Source organism: Protopterus annectens, chromosome 2.part0 (assembly GCF_019279795.1).
Source record: "Protopterus annectens isolate FY-2018-M chromosome 2.part0, PAN1.0, whole genome shotgun sequence".
NCBI classification, from domain to species: Eukaryota; Metazoa; Chordata; order Ceratodontiformes; family Protopteridae; genus Protopterus; species Protopterus annectens.
Window position 1 is genome coordinate 1,810,520,168 of NC_056728.1, and position 22,337 is coordinate 1,810,542,504.

A 22,337-nucleotide genomic window follows, 5' to 3' on the forward strand; every position below is an offset into this window, starting at 1 on the left:
GGGGCATGAGTCTTTCCTATTTCAATGCATGGCCTGCCATTTTAGAGCAAAAGTAGCTGCTCATCTCCATGTTCACCTTACTACACATGAGTAAGTGGTCAATATCACAGGTCTGTACTGTGATAACTGCATGTTACCCTGACACTACCAAAACTGCTGCATCTGGTGAAGACAAGGTCAAGTTGGAGCCAACGTTTTGATCTTTATATGCTGCTGCCTGACACAGAAGGTGCTGGTTATGCAATGATCATATTGGGAAAAAAGTTTAAGGCAACTCTGTTCGTTTTCATTTAACTTTCCTGTTCCACACTGCCCCAGACAGGATGGCCAGCTGTGATGATCAATGCTAACTCTGGCATTAAAATAGTTAAGATCAGTGTACCATTGTAGCTTCCTCATACGGAGCCTGGTGATAGGAAGCCAAGGAATAGGAGGTCATAAAACCTAGACCCTGGAGAAATTCCCTAGCCGTTAATATGATAAAGGAAGGAGAGACTGGATAAAGGTGTCAAACAAAAGCTTTGGAGCAGGAAGTGAAGCCAAAAATGGGAGTAGTCTAAAGCTGGGACCCTGGGAAAATATTACTCTGGGAAGGCATCAGAACAGGCTGCTGGAGGTTTATGGTGAAACCTAGGATTTTACAAAGGACAAGGGGTAAAGTGATGATCTTGCAACAGACTGCTGGAAGCCTGTATGAGCAGATAAAGACATGAAAAAAACTGTATCCCCAGAAGTCTGCAAAAGGGGAGGACAGCAGCAAGGCATTTTGTGAATGGCCTTTCTACTGCCCCAAGGGTAAAGGGCAAGGCACAGAACTGAAAAGAGGAGGAAGAAACAAACAAATGTAAACATTTCCTGAATAGAGGGGCAAATAGGTATGTGGATCTAGGCATCCTTGAGGTCCAGGAAAAACAAGGCGGCCTGGGGAAGGAAAAGAATATGTCTGAAGAGACAGCATTTGGAAAGAAGGTACCTCAAGAAACATGTTGAGCAGAAAAGGATCCAGAATGCTTCATCAAAAGGAAGGTACCTGGAGACCCAAATATGTTCTGGGGTAAAACCCAATTCCTCAATTGACATGGTGAAAAAGGCTGAATGATGCTCTGATCCAAAAGAGACTGCAAGACATATAGAAAAGGAGGGAGAGCTGTTTCCAAGAAGGCAGTGAAATGCCCAAGGGGGGGGCTGATGGCAAGGGAATTCCAAACTACGAAATACCCCTAATGAAAGATAGATATCAGATCACCTCAAGACTCCTGGGTCTTACGAGTTTGGAAGAGATACAGACAGGCAGGGAGACAAGAGAACCTGAACAAGGGGAAGAGGCGGTCAAGTGTTATAGGAACAGGCTTGTCCAGAAAAGCCAGCTTCTGAGAAAAAGTCTGAGTGGAGTTAGTAAGGGGAATATGCCTATACCCCCTTCTTACCCTTGAGAGGTGGTCAAGTCTGCAGACAAATGCAGATTTAGAAGAGTAATTCCTCTAGAATTTATAAATAGGAGACACAAAGATGGTTGAGTTCTTGCAAAGCCTTACCCTTTATCCTGGAGGGACTTGACAGGTCACAAGCAGCAGTCCCATGAAGTTCTGTTATCTAGAAGTGCATCCAAAAGCTTTGCTTTAATAACAGGCAAGGCCTATAAACATAGCCAAGAATAGCATCTCATCACACAGCCAAAAGCAACAGCATCATGGCTGCCTTTTACAAAGTCATGGGCAACCTGGGAAGTGGATCCAAGGAGATAAATAGCTGAAGCCTTCCCATCAGACTCAGGAAGGTCAAAGACCACTAAAACAATCTGAAAAAGAATGATCAAATCATACCTGGTCATGCAAGTTTGCAATAGCCCTAAAAAGCAAGGTGTAACAGTATACACTTTTTTACCCAATCTCTCCATTACTCAACTATCCTTATCTGAGGGAAGGAACTTAATTTTAAAGGCAACAGCTTGGAAGGCTTGCCAAAGGTAAACTACTGAAGGATCAGCAGAAGGGCACTTATTTACAATCTTCAGGTGCCTTGTAAACCTGTCTGGTTTCTTATGAGCCAGGGATTGAAAATCATAAACCACACAGACAGCAGAAAGGTGTTTAAAAAGGCTGGAAAACTGAACAGCAGATGGCCTAAGAGACACGACTTGTAAAAGCTCATTTTTTTCTTGACTGTCAGACCTGGGAGCAATCCCCTTCACTCATTCATAGGTTCATACTAGGCTATCTGCCCGCTATGCCCTTTTTAGTATACCTGCCTCTGTCTAACAATGACACAGAAGTGTGAGGACTCTGCCTAACCTGGACTGGGATTTTATTCCATAGTGAAGTTATGAATCTGTCCCTCCAGCATGTCCTATTTATTTCAGTCAGGCACAGTCACCTCTGAGCAGGCGGTATGCCACTGAGTAGAGCTGGAGTTTCTTTAACCAGGCAGCATATGGCATCGGGGTCTTTCAGTTGCTGCAGGTGTTTGGTAAGGTACATCCCAATATGGGCCTGATGAGGCATGACCCCTAATCTAGAGATGAATCCCCCTTTCATGAGGTGTGGGCTATAAAAAATTTTTTAACCACTTTGGCCACCGTGGTTGTCAAATGAGAGATTGCTATCAACTTGGCCATGGCTCTGGCCACAGTTGTCTGTTTCTATGAGGCCCTTTTGGAGGATGCTTGTGTCTGCTGTTGAGTCGATTATGGCGCCACTGTAACTGTGGTTTTGAGTCTGACATGGCTCCAGCATAACCACCATGTGGTTTCTGTCTTTGAGCCAGTTTGCAACCCATCTAGTGACAGACCACCTTCCTTTGTGTCAAATGCCTTGTGTCAATGCTTTTGGTGACTTTTTCATAGAAGTCAACCAGGTAGAGGCAGGATCTGCCCTTAAAGCCAAACTGGGTAGGATCCCCAGTGTGTGTGGTCCCAATATCTTTATTTATGAGGTCCATGATGATCCTTTCCATTGTGAATATCCAGTGAGTTGTTCCATAGCATTTGAGTTTATGAATTCCACTGGAGCTCAGGAAGTTTGCACTGTAACTTCCAATGGGCACAGCCTAAGCCATTTGACAAAATCAAATTATGTACCTCACATTTCAAACAAATGTTCATATGTCTGAAACCATAGGGAGTATGAAAGTATAAATGGCAAACTCTACAACACAAGCTATTTTTATAGTGGTAGTAGCCTTTAGGTTCTAGGTCTAAAACAGAATTTTATAAAAGTCACAGTAAAACACAGTAACCATTACATTTGTAATATTTTGTAAACCCACCTACAATATCTCTGTAACCACTCACATTGCACACATACTGTAAAGAGCATTTTATTCATTTAACAGAGCTTTCATATGAGGCTAAGGAGTTCCGTCGGTCAAATATTAATGCAGTTGAGTTTGCCACTGTAGAAGCTTTAAGATGAAATCTTTAAAACCTTGTACATGGCATGGTTTTGGAATTATTGATGCAAATATGAATAAACAATATTTGACGTCTAGAGACATCAGTGGGAGTTAACTGCAAATGCACCTGGAGGCATCAGTCGGATGTATTGAGTTAAAGTACTCCATCTTAAGATCAACAGTATCACCAAAGGATAATTCTTCCAAGGGTGAAGCCTGGGCCCAAAGAATCCTCTTCCACAGAGCATTAGTCTGGGGAAGGAATATGAAAGGAGTAAGCTAGGGATTCTTCCCCCAAGTCCAAGTCCTCATCCGAGGAATCCAGTTCCCTAGATCTCTTAACAGGGGTGGACGACTAGAGGTGAGCAGGGACAGACATCCCTTGAAGAGGCTTCAAGGCCATTAAAGCATTGAACAGACGAAGTAAAATCCTGCCATTCACATAAGGGATCTTTATAAATTTGGGTAATGCATTTGTTTGTTTTTCTCTTTGAGCAGGACAAGACACTAGATTATTGAAGCTTGTCAAGGTCCTGAACTATGTTTGGAAACTCTTCCCTTACCAAATTCTGAGGAATCCCACAAGGCCCCTCAGAAATAATCAGCACAGTTTCCACCTCTATGTCTGGAATGGACGTCAGAAAAGCCTAAGAGGATATACAAGAATTAGGATCCATGCCAGCCTCCAACAAGGTCATGGCAGAGAAATCAGAGGCAAGCACAAAGTAGTTTTGAGGGCCTTTAACTTCTAGAGAGAAGTCCAGGTAAGGGTGGACAGCAACCAATCAGGCCTAGCCTTCATGGCAGACTACCCTTGTGATGGGAGGATCCCATCAAAGCACCCAGGGCCAACAGCTTATGTCACTGGTTCTCAAGGTATATGGACAAGATAAGTGACTATGAAGGGTCTTTTGAAACAAATGCTTAAAATAGAGTACTGTGTATGGTCATGGGAAGCACCGAAGCAAGATACTGCAGTCTTTATGGAGTGTGCCTCCCACACTGACTCCTATGATTACCACATATAGAATACAACAAAAAAAGGGAGAGAAGAAACCCCAGTGGGGCACTTATCTGAAAACAGCATAGGAACCATCACGGCAGAAAAGTGTTCAGACTGGCGGCAAAGAAGTTGAGTATATCCACCCGTACATCACTGAGGAGCATACATGTGATGTACGGCACCTATCAAATTTAAAGGCTTTGGAATAGTGGTTGGATGTACTAGATGGCAGGAGATCCCTTATGTAAAGAATACTGCAACAGTGATATGGCAGGACACCTTGCCATTACCAAAAAAGAAAATAATCCAAAACCGGCAATGACAAAGTTATTCCTATAATACTGTAAACAGGCATGGAATTCATGGAATTCAAAACTATCAAAATATAAAGTGGAAACTATGCGGTTATGGGCCATCTACCAGACAACCCCCCCCCCCCCAAGTATAGTATTCAGATTAAGTATGGTTGCAAATGTATTCAGATTAAGTGTGGTTGCAAATGTAATCAGAACAATCCATTTGGTTACCAGAATCAATATGTTCTTTACATGTAGCCAAGCCTGCACATTGCTTGGGCAAACTAGAATTATAAAAGCAGTGAAACAAACAAAACTTCCAAAAAGCAGTGAAACAAACAAAACTTCCAAAAAACATGTCCACAATGTCTTCCCAACTGCAGAAAAACTTTAAAAATAAAAAAGTGCTTTTAATGTTTTACCTCTCCTTCCTGATGTACCTTCCACTTAACCTTTTACCACCCATCTCATAACATCTTAAATGTCTCCGTGAGCTCCCTACTATACCACCTATTTCAGCAGTCCATTTCATAGGTCCACAATAGTCTATGAAACCACTGTTAGTGTACCACAGACTGTAGCTACTAACTATTGTAAAGTAATTTCAAGATGGATATTTGTCAAAAGATTGTGATGGTCAGAAAAAATATGGGAAACAAAGGCAGCCACAGTCAAGTTTTATTTATTTATTTATTTATTTATTTAAAAAAAAAAAAAAAAAAAAAAAAAAACACACACTAGAAGCATGCATAGTTTTAGGATTTCTAGCAACTTACCTAGTCTGCCCTGAAGGTGTATTACTGCCCAGAGAATGGAAAGTTTCTTGTAAAACTGGTGCTTCAATCAGAAAATCACGCTCCTTAGGCAAACAATTCATATTCTTCTGACAATCATCCAGCCCATAATGCAGGTCGGTCCTAGAGTGGAGGTCATCTGTACTTACGGACAGTGGATCAGCAGCTTCCTTTACACACTGGTTCTTGTGAAAAGGGTCTTTTGATAAGATGGGTTGCAGGTGTTCACCTTCATGCAAAAAAAGACAACAACCCTTCATTTCAGACTTCAGTACAAGAACATTTAACAGATTTAGGTATGACTTGTAATAGAAGTCCATTACCTATTTACCACCTAGACAGACATTCACTGTAATTTCCTCAACCACCATAATGAGAGTTCAAGGTTCAGTACCATTATTTTTCACAATTATATAATAAACTTTTAATGGCAAATTTTGTTAAAAATTTAAATAGATAAAAGTTAGTAGACACTGCCAACTTTGCCATTACCGCAAAATGTTCCTTATACAATAGATATGCAAGACAGATTATATTCAGTAGTTTATGTCCAGTGCATTTGCAAAGCATCCAGAAAATAAAATCAGCATGACAAGCCTTTATCACTGAAAGACAGTACAAGACCGATGGGCAAGTTTAAATTTTTCCAATCATTAACATGCATATAAATATCATTTGCTTGAAAACGCAAAAAAAGTACTCACCAAGGAGCAAGAAATAATTTCCACTAGGTAATACTAGCTGAACAAAGGGTACAGTGCTATCAATGCCACAAGCATCGTGTACCCACTTTTAGACATAGCAAGACTACTACTAACAGTGAGGCATCTATATAGGTGTGGTGGGTATTGTATGTAGTTGTCTGCTAGCAGCAGGCTTTTGATGCATGGGGTACAAGTCTTGGGAAGTCACAGCTTCACAATCACCAAATTGTTAACTGCAACAGCTTAAAGTAAAATAAAAAAAAAAAAAATAGTCTTTATTCATATTAAAGATTATGAAAAAGACAACCAACTTAAAACCGAATACGTACACTACAATTCTTTACATCTACAGATGCAGTAGGAGTACACCAATGCCAAGCTGGCTTCAGAATGCAACAATTTCTCCAAAGGTCGTGCAAAGAATGGTGGTGGCACAGGCTGAAGTCTAACTTTTTTTTTTTACCAGAAGTAGGACAGCTTGGCAACTCAGGTGGCAAATGATGTACCTCAGCTCCAGAAACAGGAAGTTGATCTTGACTTCCAGTTTTCCTATGTAATAGAATGGAATTTTCTATCCATCTGTGATGATTCTCCAAGTAGTTGTCTCTCCTCCAAATATGCTGGATTACTTACAATGACCTAGGGCACAAGACTGGTGGAAATGGTCCATGGACCACCCACTTAAAAGTTCTAATTTTTAAATCACGAGATTGTTGCACTTAAGAAAATGCTGATTTCTAACAGAGCAATGGTAAGACGTACTCAATGGTCACTCCTAAAATCAATACAGTTACTGAAAATTTAATGTAAAAGTTCACAATATTTATAATTCAAGACCAGAAAAGTCGACAAACATACTTAGCCTAACCAACACAAAAAGCTGTTTGATTTAACAAAAACAATGAAGGCAAATTATGCCAAACTGGCAGAGTTAAAGAGGTAATAAATATGAATCTAAGGACAATGCAGTTGCTGCTGTAGGTCACACCAAAAACTTTCAGAAGTGAGATGAAAAAAGTTATGTACTCACCATAACCATTCCATGTTTGTTGTCCTCGATCTCGCCTTCCTTCTTGCTGGTTAGGTTTGGAGTCAGTCTTCGGCTCCGATTCGGCCGCATTCTGAAGCTCAAGAGCTTCCACTGGCTCGAGGCTAGACTATACCAACATGTCTAGCAAGAGTTACCCAGATTGTGTTTGTGATAACCCATAACACTAGACTATAATGTGCAAATATAGACAGATAATTACATAAGCTATAAATCTGTCATAATAAATTTCTATATTTATTATTACTATTATTATTACTATTATATGTGTGTGTAATATATATATCCCACCAAGATAGCAGTAGGAGGACTCCAAGTCTATCCAACTCATAAGGCAGGAAGGGAATCACAGCCTATGTTGCCAAATGATGGATAATTCCTCTCTATCTTCCAGGACGGGGAAAAGGAGGGTGGGATGCAAGAAGGAAGGTGAGATCAAGGACAACAAACATGGAATGTTATGGCGAGTACATAACTTCTTTATGTTTTTGTCCCTATCTCGCCTTCCTTCATGCTGGTTGGGACCGCATCCCCAGCACCTCCTTCTTGGGTGGCTCAGTGGACTAGACTTTTCAAGATCATGGCACCAAAGGATGCCATGTTCCGGGAAGCCACATCTACTTTGTAATGAGTAATGAAGGTACGGGGATTAACCCATGTAAGCTGCTGCACAAATTGAGCCTAAAGTCAGTCTGGCCTGAAAGGCAGTAGAGGTAGAAAAGGCCCTAGTGGAGTGTCCGAATGTTTCCTGGCAGCTGCTTGTTCTGTGAATTAGAAATAAGTGATGGTGTCTGAAAGCCATTTTGATAAAGTTACTTTTGAGACAAGTTCCTTTCTGCAAAGGATACAAACAATTGGTCAGATTTTCTGAATTTGTGTCCTGTGCAAGTAAAAATGTAACTGTCTATGAACATCTAGTTGGTGGAGTTTACATTCTGCTTTGTTGCATGATTAGGGAAGAATACAGGTAGTTCTATTGACTGAGCAAACCTTTGGTAGGAAGGAGGGGCTGGTTCCGAGAGAAACCTTATCCTTGTGGAAAATTAAGTAAGGGGGAAGATTGGACAGAGCTTGTAATTCTGATACCCTCCTAGATGAGTAAAGAATTTCAGAGAACACATCTTAGTTGGTTCAAAAGGGAGACTAATCAAGGCAGCTAGGACTAAATTTAGATCCCAAGGAGGAAGTGGTTCTCTTATTGGGGGTTTCAAAAGGATAGTACCTTTTTGGAAAGCTTTGCATAGCCTTGTGGGACATAACATTGGAACCCATTTCTCCCACATGAAAGTTGGAAATAGCTGAACTCAGATAGCTGCTGTTGCTCCTTGGTTAAAGGTTTCAGTGAGAAATTAAAGGATCTTTGAAATAGGTACAGTAAAAGGGTCAATACTATTTTTTGGCTGTCAAACAAGAGAACTGCTTCCATTTGCTAGCATAGAGCTTCCTCGTTGAGGATTTATGAGAGGAAATCAAAATATGTTGTACTGCTGGGGAGATATCAGGAAGCCTGGCTAAGACAGGAAGTGGAGGACCCAAGCTATCAGCTTGAGGGTTTATATGGAAGGATGGCATGTACCCGACTGATGCACCAGAAGATCTGGAACAGAGTTCAGGATCCAAGGCTCCTCCTGGGATGGGGCCATAGAAAGGGGGACCATATTTGATGAGGCCAAGGGGTAAGGTGTATTGGTTTGCAACTCAACAACTGTGCTTTCCAAGAACCTTGGGAATTAGAGGGAATGGGGGGGGGGCATAAAGTAGTCCAGGGGGCCAATCGTGAACAAGTGCATCCCTGGGTGACTGTCCCAGTGGGGGGACCAAGGTAAAATAGCTGCTGCATTTGGTATTGATCGAGGTGGTAAAGAGGTCGCAGAAATGCTGGCCCCACTTGCGAAAAATATGTCTCACAATATTCTGCTTCAGGGACCACTGATGAGACATAAGGATAACCCTGCTTAGCTTGTCTGCTATCATAAGATTTCCTCTGAATGTACGTCGCAATCAAAGCATTAGGAAAACACTGCCCACTGCCATACTCTTAGATCCTCTCAACACAAGGGATAGGATCCGGTTCCACCTTGCTTGTTGATGTACCACACTACTGACATATTGTCGATTTGAATTGCGATCGTCCCCGTAGGCAGAGAGCCCTGTAGTGCTTGCAATGTCAGGAACTCTGCTCTCATCTCTAGGACGTTGATGTGTAAGTGGTACTCGTGTTGTTGCCAAGTTCCTTGAACAGTCTGTCACAGATAATGCTCCCCCTGCCCTATCTGGGAAGTGTCCATGGTCACTGTGGGTACTGGTTGGGGGAGGTCTGCCTATAGTCAGCTACATTAGACTGAAGTCACCATTTTAGGTCCTTCTTGCAAGTCTCTGATGAGAATTTCATGAGACATGAGACATGGATAGATCTTGCATGGACCATTGAGCAAATAGGAGCCACTAATTCTCATGTGGAAGAGCGGGCTAAGGGAACGAGTGTTATTGTTGCCGGCATACAGCCCAGGACTCTAGAACAAATCTTGCCTGAATCTTTTTACTCTCTATTAAGATTGAAATCCGATATCGAATGGGTCACCCTCTGATGCAATTTTGCTACCATGTCTTTTGTATCTAAATCTGCCCCTATAAAAGTTAATACACTGACAGGGCAACAAGCCAGACCTTTCATAGTTTATAGCGATGCCTAGCTGTGAGCAGAGATGAATTGTGGTGTCCTTGCTTCAGTCGGTGGTGGTGTTAAGGAGCCAGTCGTCTATATATGGAAACACCCAGAATCCTAGCCACCACAGATGAGATGCAACTACTGCCATGCATTTGGTAAACACCCTGGGGGCTGTGGGGAGACCAAAGGGCAGATCTCTGAACTGGTAGTGACTGGCTCCCAGCCAGAAGTGTAGATATCTCCTGGATCGCCTGTCCATCTTGATAAGGTAGTACACATCCTGGAGATCAATGGAGCACATGCAATTGTCCTTTCCAAAAAAGGAATATGGACTGCAGCGTCACCATCCAGAACTTTGTCTTCTTGACAAACTTGTTGAGTCTGCGGAGATCCAAAATGGGCCTCCAGTCCCCTGTTTTCTTTGGGACTAAAAAGAACATAGAGTAAGTTATGGATCTGATTTGGTCTGCAGGGACTTCTTGGATGACTCTTTTTCTAGCAACCTTGGAACTTCAAGGATTACTCGTTTCCTTAGATTTGGCTGGAACATCTGGGATGGATTTTTGTTTTCTGTGAAGAGATGGCATGGAGAAAGGAATACTGTATCCCCTGGATATTACAGACTGTAACCATGTGGCTTTTGTGATTTTTAGCTTCCTTTCAGAAACGCTGGAAGGGCCTACCAGAGAATTTATCTGCCACCCTTACTCTGCGGACCCCCTTTGCTGTGAGGGCAGCATCTCCCATTATTGTTCTCCCCTCTGCCCCTGGGGAAAAGTAACCACGTACATCAGGCAAAGCTCCCTGGGATTTCTGGAACCACATTTTCCTACCTTTTTGACCTTTAGGTCAAGGTCTAGTAGGTGCGGAGAAATGTACTCCCTAGGCAGAGTGTGCTTTGCCATCTTGCTCACACCTGGTGAGGGTCTCTCTTACCTCGGGCCCGAATAACGATGAGTCGAGAAATGGGGCACTGGTAAAGGAGGAACTGGCAAAGGCACATCCAGGATAGTCTCCGTGAGGAGACTCCTGTGTGCTGCCCTGCTCACTCCATCGGCTGCATAGAAGATAAGCCACATGGCAGAGTTAACTACAGAAGAAAAGGCCACAAGCTAAAAAGTAGCACTGTCTGCAGCTCCCACAGCTGTAATATCCTGTAGGATATCTCCTAGCTCTTTCAGGAGATCCCTCTGAAGACTGATGAAATGGGACAAAATTCAGTGACCCAAGGGTAAAGACCACTGAAGAGACATTCTTCCCATTATCTGTGCATCATATGGTACTCCTTGCTCAGCGGATGGACAGAAGAGGTTTCTGCCAATTCCTTCTTTGTGGCCGTCACAACCACCGTAGCATCAACTGGCACACCCTTAGTCAGGAAAGGTATGTCATCTGGTGCAGTGATAAACTTAATAGGCCTCCACGGTACTGGTTCTATCAATTCTAGAGAGCTCCATGCCTTTCAACTTACAACACCTAGCAGCCGGTCAAAGGGCTGACACCCCAAGAAGTGGAGGGTTGGGTACCAAATGCATCCAGGTACACGGACTTGTCTTCAGAAGAGGAAATGGATTTTAAGCCACCCCTCTGCTAGAGTATTTCCAGGATGTCTTGCTTGAGTATTTCCAGGATGTCTAAAAAAGAGACATCCTCAGAGGGGGACAGTGGGGACCCTTCCTAGTCCTCTTAAGTCAGTGTCCAATGTCAGGGACTCAGGGGGAGTCCAAATTCTTCCTCTTGCAAGTCCTCTTCTGAGGTACCTCCTCAGAGGGTTTTCTGGAGAGGTTTTGGGGGGAGGGTCACCCAAAGGGATGTGCTGGGGCATTGGTTCCCTACACCTGAGGAGGAGGGGTTGTTCGGAGGTGGACACTGGCCTGGAAGGGAGAGGAGCAACTGGAGCACAGGGTGGAGTGGTCTGAGAGGACAGCACATTCCTCATCACCTTGAAGGCACCACGATTCTGGCCTGACAAGAGTCTCCGGCTCTGAAGAGCCAGGCAATCTCAGAACCGAAGGTGATGGCTCAGAGGCCGATGCAGGTGCCAAACTCACCTGCGCTGAAGCTTTGAGTGGGAGTAGGATCAGACAAGGGTCCAATCTTGCTCCCCCCCAGAGCAGATGAGGGAGTGTCAGCCCCCAGATCCCTCGAGCGAAGGTAGTATCAATGGGATTGGAACTGATGTCAGACCCAAGAGATCCGGGGTTTTCAGATCCAACGGTTCCACCACCATGACCTCCATGCACTCAGACTCCAAACTCAGGTGCGTCTAAGGAGGAATAGATGACAAAGTAGGTTGGACAGTCTGCTCCACTTCCATATGTGCTGGGCTCAATAAAATATTTACCAAGGCTGGTGTCCCGAGAAGCCTCTTCACCACTCCTCTCCACATAGTCATCCAAAAGGCTCCTGGATGATAGAGGAATGGGTGGATGATCGGTGACTGCCCGCCAAGACTGAAGAAGCAAGGACTGTGGCAGAGAACACACCAGTTCCAAGCAGGAAGACTTGGATCTTTTACAGCTCCTAGACTGTTCCGAAGATACTGATGGAACCAAAGGAGACTGTTCTGAAGATACTGATGGAACCAAAGGAGATAAAGCCTTCTCAGACAGGACAGCTATTGGAATGGACGAACTTGACAGTTTGTCTTTGCCCTTCGACAGTTCCGAAGCCAGAGCAGAGGAGGATGCCAATTTGGAAGGTTTGTCAAATTTTCCTGTCCGATTCCCTTCCTTTGATGCCTCAAAAGGCCCTTTCAATAATCCTCTCAAGATAAACGTGTTCTTGCACTCCTGCAGGACTCCAGCACTAAAACCATGACAAAGGGAAGAAGAGTCCTGCAGGTGAACAGCTCCCAAACAGTATACACAGCTGGTATGACCATTGGTTAGAGACATCTTTTGGGTGCAGGAATCACTTCATGAATCCAGAAGGCTTGGATTCTTTTAGAAGCTTCCTTGGACATATTTACCACAAAATACAATAGCGATCAACAAGATACTATAATTAAGATAGTGGAAACTCAAAACACTCAAGACAGAGAGTTTTTTTCTTTTTGTTTTGAAAAGGGAAAGAAAAGGAAGGAGGAGAGAGTCTAAGTCAAACGACAACTCCTCCAACAGAGGAGATGCCTCTAACTTAAATGGCTAGCTCCTTAGTAGAGAAGGGAAATAAGGTAAAGCCCTATTAACTAAAACAGGCTGAAAGGGGGGGATGAATAGACTCAAGTTAGAGGATTCTCTCCACATTGTCATCTGAAAGGCTCCTGGACAATCGAGAGGAATGGGTGGTTCCCTTCTGCTAAACTACTCGGCATTACTACCGACGAATACACAAGTTTGACATCCATATTCAACAAAATATTAAGAAAACCCACCAAAAACTAGGTATGCTATACAGGAATAAAAAAAATCGCTTTCTCTCCAAGCATACGCTGGCCACTTTCTTCCCCTCAATAAACGGAGCCCCTCTCCTAATCAACCTGTCCTCCATCACCTCCAAACTAGAAAACTGCGACAAAATCTAAAATTTGCCACCAAATCCAAATATTCCATCTATCATTGCCTTATCCTACAATCTCTGAATTGGCTAACTCCCAAACTACCTAAACTACCTCCAACTCACCACTGCAGACAGACTTATTTCACCCTACAAAATGTTCAGCTCTAACAAATATCCTTCCCCTTTACACCCCAACAGAACACTAAGATCTGATCATCAAAACTTAATTGCAATCCACAAGCCCAAACTCCCTTCTGGCCAACTTCTCATTTCTATCACTAGGCAAGAAATGGAATTCTCCCCCTTCCACTCTAACTATGCCAAATTCAAAAAACCAAAACCCAGCTTTTCAAACACCTGTCCACTAAATGGAAATGTACCTGCCTTCACCCTACCTAAATCTAAGTATATGCCCCCAGAAGGTTTTCTCCCAGGTTCCTAAGGTCTCAAAACTCCCATAGCTACTTTCCTATGAGAGTATCTAAGCTTTCTACAACTCCTGTAGCTACTTAGCACACAACTGTGTAAATACTGTAAATAGCACCTTACTTTAAATGAGTGCATGTAAAGTGTTTCCACATTTACTTTAAAGGTGTATATGCAACGTGTTTCCACACCTACTACATAAGTGTGTTTGCATAAAGAAATCTGTATAACCCTTAAGATCAACCACAATGAAATTTGTTGACTATGCGTGACACTGAATGTATGTATTTGTAAACTGTTCTATATAATGCATCTTTTATACTTCTGTATCTTTTGTATCTGTACTGTATTATGCATCTTGGAGATTTCCTCCCTGGGCCTCGACTGAAAATGGGTATTTTGGACCTGTCGACTTCCATGGTAATCAAATTGGAAATAAAATAATAAAGAGGAAGGGTAGGCCTGAAAGATAAAGAAACAATGGCCTCAAAATAAAACCGCAACTAAGCGGACAATAGCTAGAGGGATAGGACAAACAAACCTACAGAAAAAACTAAGCTACCAAATATTTTAGAAGATATGAAAAAAAGAATCTAACAGCCTGAACCAGTCGTCAGCAATCCCGAAGCTTCAAGCGACAAACGAGATCTGGGTAACTTTCGCTAGGCATGTTGGGATGGGGTCTAACCTCGAGCCAAAGGAAGCTGTCAAGCTTTAGAAAGTTGCAGAGTTGGAGCTGAAGATCAGCTCCGAACCCAACCACCAAGGACGGAAGGCAAGATAGGGACAAAATATCAGAAGTTACTGCACAATTTCTTAGATACACATGCCAAAGAAAGCAGAGAAGAGACACGGGATGTCATGAACTTACGTGGTCCCTTTTTAAAACTTACTGCATTTTGTAACAGAACATTTATAACATAACCAACAAGCCCATAACAAAATAATTGTACTAAATCATTAAAATTTATCCAAATCAATCCTTAAGCATAAGCATGTGTCATGGCTAAAATGTCATGTTTGATGTCAGTTTGCAATTACAAATTACATATTTTTGCTAAACCAATAAAATCAAATTTGTGATACCTTTTCTAGCAATTGCTAGAAGGGATCAAAGGAGAGGTACTTGTGTGGTATGTAGTTTGGAACTGGAACATTAGAATTTAGAGAATTTGTAATAGAACAATTACCTGACCACAATGTCTCCATAAAATTTCTGAATTCCAACGAAAATGGAGCAACCCTTTTACATTCTAAAACCACAGGGTTCTAATTTGCATTTAAAAACTTCTTCACATCTCCAACATTTTATATTTTTTTCTTATAAATTAACGCTAATTTATGTGAAGTTAAGAAACTTCTAAGCAAATATTTCCATGTAAAAAATTTCCAAAAAGGTACTACTTAGATTTTTGGAAAAATTTTCATTATTAATTTCAGTTGAGTAGTCCCAGATAGCTAAAAATCAGATGCTCTTAAGGTCTTTTATTATTACCCAAAAACAGGATTTTTAATCTTATAAAGAAAAAAAAATAATGTTCCAGGAATGTTCTTTGAATTCATATCAAAGAATATTTGTATCATTGATAAACTCACAAAATATTTGTATGCTTAACCAACTGCTATTCCATATATTTTATCTGGCCAAAAGATAATCAATATTTAAATTTATTACAATCTAAAATTTAAGCCACTTTCCAAGATATGGCATTTTATTAAAATTGAAAGATTCCAAACAACCCTTAGTGCAAGCTATAGGGAACATCAGCATCAATAAATCTTTCACAAGATAATTACTGTTCATCATACTTGTGTGTATATATATATATATATATATATATATATATATATATATATATATATATATATATATATGTATATAAATCAAAAGGAATAGATGCAAAATTTCTAGAAAAAAAAAAATCTTTTATAATCCAATATAAAATTTATATCTGCACAGAAATCAATATCAACTTCCGTTATCTTTAATATTAAAATATTTTCAGGAATCCTTTTCCAATCTGATGTACATGTAGAGTTTAACCAATGACTCACTATATCGAATATAAACAGCCTTAGCATACAAGTCAGTGTTAGGAACACCAATTCCACCTTCTTCCCAACTTTTAGCATGCCAAAGGCTATCCTTTTTGCAGGACCTTAACATGACATTTAATTCTCTTTTTTTTTTCTTTTTCTTTTTTGGATGGAAGCACGACTGACTGCAGAAGAAATATCTTTTAGGTAAAAATACCATTTTTATTAGCATAGTGAAAATATTTTATTCCAATTATCCACTGTTTCTGAAATTGTGTTAAAGATTTATAATTTGCTACAGCAGACTCTTTCCAACCTGGTTTTATAATAATTCTCAAATCTTTAAGTTGCTTATTTTCCCAATTAAATTCCTTAAAGTTGAGTGGGTTTGTTATTAAAAAGGGAGTTTGATTAAAGTTTAGACAAGAGATTTTAATCAAAATGTTTTATTGAGCTAAGAATATATACATTTCCATTGTCAAAATGTCATCTGCAAATAACTAGATTTTAGAACTGTAATTCTCAAAGAAAATCCCTTTATCTTTGTATTCAACCTAATACAATTAGCAAAGGCCTCTACTGGCCAGGGAAACGGAGGAGATGATGTGCATTCCTGTTTAGGGAATTTTAGTACCTTAATAGATTTAAAAGTCTGAGCAGAGCCCATACGATTAAAATCTATACATTCTAAAGAATTTAAAATAAAATTTTAAATATACCCAATTAATGGAGTCAAAGGCTTTGTGCAAGTCTAAACTTATAATTGAGAGTTTTCTTATTGGCTACAAAGAAAGAAGCCTGATGGCATACTTTCCCCATTTAAAAAGAATGCAGTTTGGACTTCAATTAACCTTGGCATCATCTGATTTAGTCTTTTTACCAAAAAGAGACAAAAGTCTTATAATCAACATTCAAAGTGATATAGGGCAATAAGAACATAGCATGGAGTCTTTGTCTTGTTTCAATAATGGTGATATCAAAGCAAATTTCCAACACAGAAAATATTTGGGGTGTTTTAAAATTTCTTCAAAGGCTTTTAAGGTATCATTTTATACAATTCAGGAATTATGCCATCTAAGGCTGGAGCTTTGTAATTTATTTTGTTCTTTTAATTCAATGAAAGAAATTTTATCAAATTTAGATCTTTTGTCAAGTTACACATTTTCCTATAGGAAGCTATCCCTGTAATCTAATGTAGCTTTTCCAAGTCTGTAGATTAAATCAGAAAGTTTCAATAACATGGAGAAACAGAATATTTCCACATACTTTTGATTTAAAACTTGAGTTCACAGATATTACCCTTCAATTTAAAATCATTTTAATGGTAAATCCATTAACTCTTTATCCCACTCTTAGCAATAATAAACACACACACACACACACACACACACACACACACACACACTCCATTCAAAAGCTCAAAACACTGAAATTTCAAATTTCAGTATTTCGAGCCCAAGAAGCCAAATCCACATAATAGTGAAAGTTTAGACGTGCGAAATTCAAAACCTCGAATACCGGAGGTTTTGAATTTCGCGCTTCTAAAGTTGCACTATGGTTATGTATTCAGGTAAGCGTGTGTGTTAAGGGGCTTGGGTAGGGGCTGTGGTGTGTGTGTGTGTGTGTGTGTGTGTGTGTGTGTGTGTGTGTGTGTGTGTGTGCGTGCGTGTAGTAAAACCACAAAACTTCCGGTATTCGAGGTTTTGAATTTCACGGTTTTAGTTTTTGTTTTGTGGATTCCACTTCTTGGGCTCGAGATACTGAAAATTGAGATTTCAGTATTTCAAGCTTCTGAGGTGAATCTATATATCTCTATATATCTCTATATCTATATATATCTATATACATCTATACATCTATATATATATATATATATATATATATATATATATATATAAATATTATAGGCGGCAGCCCCCTTAATACAGGAGAGGTAATAAGAGATCTGGGGACCCAGGTAGATTGTCAAAAAAGAGATTACTATTTCCAAAGTAGTTAGGAAATCCTATGTGGCCCATCTAATTACCAAGGGGTTCGCATCTAGAAATAAAGAGGTTATAGTGCCCCTCTACTCGTCACTCATCAGACCCATCATAGAGTAAAATGCCATGTTTGGGACGTACCTCACAAGACACTTCCAACAGCTGCAAAGACCACAAAAGCACCTCACCAAGAGGATTACTGGCCTCAAACATATGTCCTATGCAGCCCGACTCTAAAAACTCCAGCTGTACTCAGTGGCATATCGCTTACTCAGAGGTGATCTCTGCCCGACTTACAAAGCCATGTCCAACTCAGAATTGATGGACATGCTCCACCTAAAGAAATCCAAGTCACTGCGATCCAAGCGCTCTAGTGAGCTAAACCTTGCCACAACAATAAATAGAACATGCTGGAGGGATAGATTCCTGTTAGGGAGACTCCCCATGCTTTGGAACAAAATTCCTAACTACATTAGGCAGAGCCCCTCACTAACACTCTTCAAGAGAAGCCTTGACAAGTGGACGAGTAACAGAAAATACACCCCTGGGATCACTTAACTGAGCCCCTGTCAAGCAGAACCAATGAATTAATCAATGGGGCAGCAAAGCCGACACACACTGGCGAGGCTTAAAATTGCCCTTGGCCAGGGCAGATATGTAGGTACTAAGCTATATAACACATTACACACACTTAACGTGTCCCACTACATTAGAAACATCACTATTAAATTCCAAAAAGGAGTTAAACTCAAACATTCTAGGAAACCTCTGATTTTAATATAAAATGGGATTCTTTGCCAATAAACCATATCCTTAGATTTTAGAGACAGCATCATGAGCAGATAAGGCGCACAAAATTGAGACTTCAATTTTGGAAAAAACTGTTGCACATAAATAAACATTAGTTTGCGTGCCAGATATGCACAAGTAATGTGTATAAGAGTTTTATTTCATACAAGTCTCAAATTCATTAAATCTATAAACTAGTTTGAACTGTTTGGCAGTAACAATCTTGGCTCTCTCTGCAAGTATCTTTCTCTGACAAAATACAAACAAAATCCGAGCTTTGTTTAATTTAAAATATTTGATTAAGCTACTTCTCACTGATGTTCAAAGAAACACATTTATTAGGTAGACATCAACTAAGACTAAACAAATTTGAAGAGGTAAAGTTACAATTCTGAGCCCACAATCTATATTTAAGTGTAAGAAATGTTGTCAAGATATTATCACTAAACTATTAACATTCTAGGCTCTAATTTACATCCCCAACATAGAAATGGCATATTCTTGGTTTGATGACAAAATCATACAAACCACTTTTGATCACCACTCACATGCTGTCTAAGCACTCTCCATTGCTACTACCTCTAAAGTCAAATATTGTATAGTAAAAACTAAAAAATTTCTAGTCAAAGATATTGACCTCTCTTCAAACATATCAAAATAATATTTAAACAGATTTAATTGCAGATTAGTACATTTTGTACAAAAATAAGCCAGCCTCCCAAAACAAGTTATGTATTAAGCTAATAAGTTGTATAAATGTAATCCATGCAACATAAGTCTCAAAGAAAAAAAAATGTGTATGTGTATTATATATATATATATATATATATATATATATATATATATATATATATATATATATGTGTGTATATATATATATATATATATATATATATATATATATATATATATATATATATATATATATATATATATATATATATATAAATCATTTACATTTTTATTTAGTTTGTTCAAAATCTTAAATCTCCTAAAGTTCAGATTGCTTTGAAATTTTCACACAATGTTGCATTCGAATACACGCGTGTTTTTATATACCTACTATTATATAGATGTCACATGTTGCATTCAAATACGCACGTGTTTTTATATACCTACTATGGATTCTATATATTTGTATACAAATATGCAATTTTATGTTTTTTGTTATAACTTTCTTAATTCTTTTTCAGTGCAATCGATCTGCTTTAGTTCATCCGAATAATGCCTCGCAGAAGATCAAACTTAGGTCGTTGTACTCACGGAGCAGAAGCAGTGCGACGAGTAATTGCAAATCAAACTGAGGAAGAACAGGCATCAGCGGACGAGCTAAACAAAGAATGGCTCAAATACATGCCAAGGAAGCAGCAGAGCGAAGTGCAGCCAGACTTTAGGATGCATGGTTGCAAGCACGGTTGCAAGCACGGCGATTGCGTTCTGCAGCTTCAGATCCGCTTCGTTCTCCTCTATCAACACCAGTGGACAAAATAAATGCTTTCCTGAAATACTCTACTTTGTGACGACACGTACACGTAAAGATGTTAAAATTAACTACAAATATGCATGTCCAGCTGCAAAACGATCGATCAGCTGAGATATTCTCACATCAATTGCTGGAAATTGGGAATGGAAAGGTGCCGGTTGATCTGACCTCAGGACGAATTTCATTGCCTCATAACTTCTGCAATTTAGTGACGTCAAAAGAAGAATTGGTTGAAAAAGTATTTCAAAAGTAAATTGCAGAAGTTATGAGGCAATGAAATTCGTCCTGAGGTCAGATCAACCGGCACCTTTCCATTCCAAATTTCCAGCAATTGATGTGAGAATATCTCAGCCGATTGATAGTTTTGCAGCTGGACACGCATATTAGTAGTTTATTTTAATGCAGGCAATAAAACTATAAAAATTCTTATTTGTGATTAATAGTTTGGCATAGTTACTACAGCCCTTGATGCCCAAAATTCATGATACTCTGAATGTTTCCCCCCATTCCTTTGATAAATGCTTTCTCATTCAGCTATACATTACAATGCAGTTAAAGCAGGTACATTGGAAACATTTTAATAATTATAATTCATCCTTTACAACAGAAAAATGGAGACAAATAATTCTAATTAAGCTAAGCAAGGGCTTCTGAGTATTCAAAGGGTCATATTTCATAAGATTCCCAGATCTCTATCAAATGCATTCCACATTTACCTACATTGCCCACCTCATTAGTAAGGGTACCTCTTCCAAAGGTGGTCATAACATCCCTGTATTCTTCCCTTTTAAGACCCATTATTGAGTACAATGGCCCTTTTGGCAAGTACCTCACAAAGCACATGCAGCAGCTTGAGAGACCACAGAGGTTCCTCACCCGGAGAAACCATATAACCAGTTACCTATGGGTCTATATTAGAACATATCGAACCCTGTTCAGCAAAAGCTGAAAATATCAAAGCAACAGAAATTCCTAGGGAAAAAATTTGGTTGCCTGTTTCTGTTGCTTCGGTGTTCTCAGCGCTGTGGTGTAAAGTTACAGGTCAGGTTCAGTTAAGTGTGCGACAATGCAGACTAGGGTAGTTAGGGTGCAGTTTAGGTATGTGTGCGATTGTGTGGATGTGAGGGTTAGGTGAGTTAGGGCTAGGGCATGGGTGAGATTGTGTATAGTTTAGGGCGGGGTAGGTGAGATTTTAGTGTCAGTGTGAGTGTGTGTGTGTGTGTGTGGGTTAGGGTTAAGGTAAGTGGATAGTTAGTGGCGTGTGTATAGTTTAATGTAGGGTTAGGTATAAGATGTGTGCGTGTTGCTGTTTGTTTGGTTGTATGTGTTTTGGAACAGCAAATTTTTTCCCTAGGAAAAAATTTGCTGTTCTGTATGTTCGATGTTTTTAGCTTTCGCTGAACAGGGTTAGATATTAAAACATTCAAAGTTTTGAAACTTCGATGTTCTAATATAGACCCTTACCTATGGATCAACATAACTATATAATTTTGGCCATACTAATCTGTTTTCAATATGAAAGTGACTTGTTCAAATAAGCCCCAAGTATACTTGCTGCAGAAATTAAACAAAATAGTTATAAATAAAACCCACATCTATGTGAACACTGCAAAAATAAATAAATTGACAGCATATAGATGGGTCCAATCCATGACCCCTGGCAACTAGAGACAGCCAAGTAATGGGACACTTGTACATCAGTGAGGTGATGAGCTGCTTTCAAACATCCTAAGGGCCTAGCTCAGCCATAATCTCTGGATGAGCAATAATTTACATCTGCATTAATATTATAAAAGTTGTATGCCCTACAAGTGAACAAATATTGTGCGTAACATTACATCAAGAAATACAATTTCCACTAGAAATAGAGGAGGTGTAGCTTACAAGTTTGTATATTAATATTATGAAATATTACTGTATCATTTGCAGTGTGCAACATCACAAAACAGCCATCTGTTATCCAAGTCTGTCATGAGTGACTGGAAATCTGTAACAAAAATCAATAATGGTGCCTGTGTAACTCAGTCTAGCCTACAAGCTTATGAAGATAGTGACCCTTGTTTGATCATAACACTACTAAATCTTGAGGTGCAGTACAATCTTAAAGAATTCAATATGCAAAAGGATCTGCAAGCTTGTAAAGATAACCATGCTTTTCCCACATTTACAGTAATCCATGAAAATGTTTACAAAAAAATAAATACATTCAAGCAAAG

At 39.8% G+C, this 22,337-nt stretch overlaps 1 protein-coding gene across 1 annotated transcript in view; it reads right to left on the reverse strand.

The window, feature by feature from the left end:
* The window catches only part of LOC122792890, a 210,081-nt gene that overhangs the window by 114,714 nt on the left and 73,030 nt on the right, over positions 1–22,337 (reverse strand). The window contains exon 3 of the mRNA XM_044060449.1: positions 5,466–5,712. Coding sequence (XP_043916384.1) covers positions 5,466–5,712 — 247 coding nt within the window. The remainder of the gene's footprint in view (positions 1–5,465; positions 5,713–22,337) is intronic.